The sequence below is a fragment of the Nicotiana attenuata genome, chromosome 3 (genome assembly GCF_001879085.1).
Source record: "Nicotiana attenuata strain UT chromosome 3, NIATTr2, whole genome shotgun sequence".
Taxonomy (NCBI): Eukaryota; Viridiplantae; Streptophyta; class Magnoliopsida; order Solanales; family Solanaceae; genus Nicotiana; species Nicotiana attenuata.
Genome location: NC_031991.1, coordinates 70,598,692 through 70,604,636, shown reverse-complemented (window position 1 = coordinate 70,604,636; position 5,945 = coordinate 70,598,692). Strand labels below are relative to the sequence as shown.

General features: G+C 36.7%; 1 protein-coding gene across 1 annotated transcript; it reads right to left on the bottom strand.

Moving 5' to 3' along the window:
* LOC109224069 (zinc finger protein CONSTANS-LIKE 6-like) lies at positions 1,369 to 4,245 on the bottom strand. The gene is made up of 2 exons (XM_019388621.1): positions 2,909 to 4,245; positions 1,369 to 2,190 (listed from the first exon to the last, which is right to left on the bottom strand). The coding sequence occupies exons 1-2, from the start codon at positions 3,905 to 3,907 to the stop codon at positions 1,939 to 1,941; spliced, it is 1,251 nt and encodes a 416-aa protein (XP_019244166.1). The 5' UTR covers positions 3,908 to 4,245; the 3' UTR covers positions 1,369 to 1,938.

Sequence of the window (5,945 nt, the reverse complement as noted above, 5' to 3'; positions counted from 1 at the left end):
TATCAATCATGAACGCTCCAGCTATCATAAATCTTTCTCAAGCAATTATGATAATTTACTAGACGCACTCTCTCAAGCTACGCTAGCTAGATTCACAATATGGTTCACTTAGATTGCACCCGAGGTATCGTTATCTCTAATCCAACCTCTGAACCCTCGGTTATGACTCTCGTCTATATTCCGGGAGTGATGTTGTTCATACAATCACCTAAATATGCACTCTCTCTCAAGTAGATACATAATAAATAGGAACGGATAATTGAGGGCCCTTTCAACTAACCACAATCAAAACATAGATGAACAAATAGAGATTAAAAACCAAATCCAACTATATTAATAAAACAACCAAGTCATCCCCAACGGGTTCCACCAAAACCTTAGATTAAGGTATTTAGCTACTCATAACAATGGAGGAATAAACTACTAGAAGATTCATAATCGAAGATTGCAAGAAAAATAAAAGAGAATAAGAATAATAATGTTTTTGGTGATCTCTCACACTTGTTTCTCTTGCCAAAGTACTCTCAAAAGTAAATCTGACCTAATGTGGCCGAATTCCTACTTTTTATAAGGGCTTTACACCAAGTTTTCCCGACTTGACACTTTAGTCCCTGGCTTTTCCGCGTTCTGCCGCGGTCCCACCGCGGTTACGCCAGGACCGCGGCCAAATAGGTCCTCTGAATCTGCAGCTCTGCTCTGCTGCGGTCCTACCGCGGTTACGGTCTGACCGCGGCAGGCCAAGTTTAACTCTGCTTTTGTCTCTTCACTTGGTGCATTTCGTGGGCATTGTTTGATTGGCCTCCTTTTCTCCGTAATTGTTCCCAAACTTGCTCCATCGACTTCATTCGTTGGATATAGCCTGCAAAGCATGAAAAGCACTAATCAGAGCATTTGGTTATCACTTTTTACCACAAAGCTATACAAAAATGTGGTTCTTTAGGGTCTAATTATAGTCTAATTCACCTATTATCAATGTCAATAAACTCTTTCTAATCCTTGCATTAATAGTAACATCAATTTTTACGATTTAAGTGGAAGATTGAAGATCTGATTGAATGTTACATAATATATTATACCTTAAAAAATGAATTTATCAGCAGTCTGCTGCTAATGATGAATGAAGTAAAAGTCATGTTGAAGCTTTCGTGGAGTTCGTATAGTGTAACTTTCATTCCCACCAAATATTGCCTAACGTTACTATATATGTAGGCGATATTTCACCTATATATTGTCTTCTTTTCTTTTGAGGGAGTATCTGGTGATGCTTCTTCTCCTCTTATAAGTTATATATACTCAGAATTCTCATGAAAGATTGATCAACAGCCTTGTAACATCTCCAAAAATGACATTATCCAGAAAAATAGAAGATTAATCAACCAAAATGTGAACCAATTTGCCTTCAGTCTCCTTGACTGTCTTCCTTACATTACAATTGAGAAGACTAAACTGCATATAATGTTAAAAGAAATTCCGAAATTTGTCTAAACTCCGCATATAAAAGGAGCTTAATACATCGGGCTGCTCTTTGAGCTTAAAAAGGGCAGCGCAGTGCAATAAACTTTCGGTATGCGCCGTGTTCGGGGAAGGGCAGGAGCACAAGGGTCTATCCTACGCAGCCTTTACCCTGCATTTATACAAGAGGCTGTTTTCACGGCTCGAACCCGTGACCTCCTGATTACATGGCACCAACTTTATCAGCTACGTTACGGGCTGCACTTTGAGCTTCTAGTGAAAATTGTTCCCTCTAACCGATGATACTGATTGCATGTGGAAGGAAAATAGATAGATTTGCTGAGATAAAAGCTTAACTCACAATATTTTATTGATTGAATAAACATAGGTTATGATAAAAGAACCTAAGTCATTCCAGATTGCTAGTGCAAGCAAAATGGCGATTTTAGAAAACTCATCAACTCTATTCAAGATATATCCGATCCGTTATCGTTTATTCATGAGGTACGGAAAACCAGGTGCTGAAAACGACGTCGTCCTCTTAACAAATCGCCCTTTGAGTCGAGGCCTTTTTTCTGCATTTAGTTTCCTTACTTCGTACCGAATTTTCTTGGAAAACAATCTTGTCCTCCTCTTCTCTCTGTAACGTGATACTCTTGCTTCTCTTCCTCCATCCCCGCCTCTTACATTTCCCCCACCATATGGTTGATGACCTCCTCCTTCTCCAATACATGTTTCCTGCATCAACATGAAAAGACGATACATAAGGAGGTCAATGATAATCAGAGGCGGAGCCATGATTTGAATTTTATGGATTAGTGACTCCCTATTGAAGTACGATAAATCATAAAGTAGGATTTAACTTATATACACTAGCAGTGATTTCTTTTTTGGTATATTATCATTGTAGGTTAACTTATTATGGCAAATTGTTTGCTTTATTGCATGTGTCGCTCGCGTGATTGGTCAAGTTATCATGAATCATGGGAACAATGGGAGAGTTGGCATCTTTTTTCTAATAAAGGAATTCCTTCTGGAAGTCAGTATCGGGGCTAGGATTTTCACTAAGGGGGATCAAATATAAAGAAGTAAACACACGAATAAGTCAAAAGGTATTAATATGTATTATATATATTACATAGTTGTTATTTTCCCATGAAGGAACGTCAGTTGACACTCCTTGAATGCATGTGGCTCCGCTGCTGCCGGTAGCGGGGTTTGATGTAGTTATTAGCTCTAGAGAGGTACTATGGTAATTCGAGAAAGAGATACCATCAAATAAACTATAACTAATTTAACAAATCATGGTTAGTTTTACGGTAATCTTATAAGTGACGTGATAGTATAAAAAATTATACTACTATTAGCCTATAGAAGTTAAATCCTATTAACATGATGTAATAACTACCTGATTGTGGAGAAACTAGAATGGATATAGGAGAAGATAATAGAATACCAAGAAATCAGGCCAGCAATCATCAGGATTGAAATGGGGTCGGATTCCATTAGTCCATGGAGAAGATTGATTTGGCCAAGCACTAATGACTTCCTCATAATTAAGCCTCAAAAGCAGCCTCCTTTTTGCATCAGCTTTACTGCCGCCACATTCTGCGCTAGGGACAAACTCTGTTGCTGCAGCCATATTTACCTTCTGTTCGGGTGTCTCTTCATATTCAAAATCCCAATTCAGCGCTTCCCTTGGCATATCCAATTCAGGATCCAAATGACAAGCAACCACAGCTCTCATTTCTTCATCTTCAACCTCAATCTTTATTGCCTTATTATCTTCAACAGCACCGTTAATTAACCGACTCTGTTCTTCGTCTTCTTCTTCTGCTACTACTTTAAACTCTTCGCCTAACAAGCTTTCAACATCGGCAGCGAATTCAGCAAGTTCAATTTCAGAAGAAAGAAACTCAGGAATCCCTAAATCATCGCATGCATCTTCACTGTTCAACAAAATGTCTAAGTCATTAATTGTAGTAGTTTCATCCACCACTTCATCCGGGACTGAACACAGTTCTGCTTCAAAAGGATCAAACACTGGAACGCGATAAAGAAGCTGCTCTTCATTTTCATCCGGTGAGTTTTCTTCATTACCCATTTCTGGGACCATGTTTTCCTCGTCCTTTTTCCGTTGTCCAATTTGTGTACTTTTATTCTTACCATTCCTTGGTGTTCTTGCCTTTCGAGTAAAACCTTGGTGCCAAGAAGGTTGAGATGTCTGGTCGACGAATTTGGTGTCAGTTGATTTATTAGAAGATGTTTCGAGACGAACTCTTTCATGGCGACTCGCCAATTGGTTAGCTGAATGGACTGAAACATCGCAGGATTGACAAAGAAAAGCATCATCAGCAGGGCAAAACCAACGTGCCCGCTTTGATAAACAGCTATCACAAGCTCTAGCTGTTTTTCCTCCAATGGCATTTGCCGTCTTGCTTTCACTAGTCATCATATAGAAGTTAAATTAGGCTTTTGAAAGAGAAAATTCTCGAGATAGGAATCAGTATCTAATGAATTCAACAGTTCCAGTAGATGAAAGAAAGAAAAAAAAAAACAGAATAACAACACAATGAGATAATCTCAACAAAAAGAAAGAGGAATATGGCGAAATTGGTAGACGCAACTGGCTTAATTGGATTGAAAAAGTTTGAACAAGCCCCAAAACTAATTGGAACAGTTCAATATATATAAAGGACTGATTAGAAACTAAGGATATATAACTTCTTGGTACAATAATTGCCAGTTGAGAGAGCCCACAACAGCCACTTTTGCTATACTACAGTGTTGTTTTGCCTTGTTTAGCCATGCACTTTTGTCTAGCAAAAAATAAGATTAAGCTCTTTGGGGTCCCGTGAAATTAGCCTATCTAAATGTTGATTGGCTGAATTTTGAAATCAATCTTGAACAGAGCATTCTGATTGGTTATATGTCAAAATTAAGGATTCTTATGGGACCTCTTTGTAATATGTGACACATATGGAGATCAACGTGAATGAAGAAGACCGGCTATTAGTGTTACTTATGACATTTTTGTCTCTATAGTTCAATTATTCTTGTTATTTAAATTTTATAAACTTTCTCTTTGTGGTCCTTTTTTGTTCTATTCATCTTCTCCATCTCCCATTAGTGGCTTCTTTCTCTGATGTTTGCATCTGTGTGCTTGATGAGAAAATCTGAACCATTATTCTCCTCCACTTGATCCATTAGTGGACGTTGATTGATAACAAAATGACCTCAAAATTTATTCGCTTGGTAATTTTTATATATTGGAAATATGAAATTTAAAAATATAAAAATTCTCGAAACATCTATAAGAAAAATGGTCTATGCATGGAGTAGTACTCTTGTGATAAGAATTCAAGAAACAGAAACTGGACATTTGCCAGATCCACATATTTTTACATGCAATAGAAGTGGTTTTCCTTTCTCCATTGGATTTTGGTTGTTTTCTATGATCTTCATTCGTTGTCGTTACGTTGAGCATAGGGAATTTAATTTCATTATGACATTAATCTACATGCCTTTTGCTCTGTGCTTGGGTAATTGGGGAAATAAGAGAATATCAACATATTGCATGTTTCGGTCTTGTAATATTTTGTACATTTTTGGATTATGTCCGAGTCGTCCGCCTCTCAGTTCCATTGTTACAGTATATTTCTAATATTTGCATTGAAGTATGATTTTTGTTTTTTTTGAAGCCAACACATATGCATCTAATGATCTCCTGTGCATATTGTTTATTGGTTGACAAAATAAATTTGTTTTAAAATATCTAATATATTCGGAAAACAAGAAGCAGTTTATTACTTTTTTATGGATCCACCCCTTATTATTTTAACTAGTACTCTCTCCTATTCACAATAAGTGACCAATTTGTTTTAGGCACGCACATTAAGAAAATACTCCACTAAATTCTATACAAAAATACCTAGTATGACTAAACAACCCTTAATTAAATATTTAATGTGAGGAGTAAGAAAACTTTTTAGGGATATGTACATAAGGGTAATTTTGTAAAAATAAATTGAATTTTTTCTTGATTATATAAATGGACACTTATTTTGGACAAAAATAAAAAAGCAAATTAGTCACTTATTGTGGACCGGAGGGAGTAGTGTATTAATTAAGTGAGACGCTTAAAAAAGAGTTAAAACAATTATTAAGACAAATACTCTTACAATTAAGGAACGGAAGCCTTGGAGTAATGATAATGTTGTATCATGTGACCTATAGGTTATATGTTCGAGCCGTGAGAACAACCATTAATGCTTGCATTAGGGTGGACTGTCTACATTCATAGTCCTAGGGTGCGGCACTTCCCCAAACCCTGCATGAGTGCGAAATACTTTATGCATCGAGCTGTCCTTTTTTTGCTCTTATAATTAAGACTATAAAATATTCCATCTTTCTTAAGAACTAGTATGAAAATATACTTCTAAAATAACATAAAACATAGACTAAAAGCAGGAGAGAGAGAAAGAGAGGGGGGG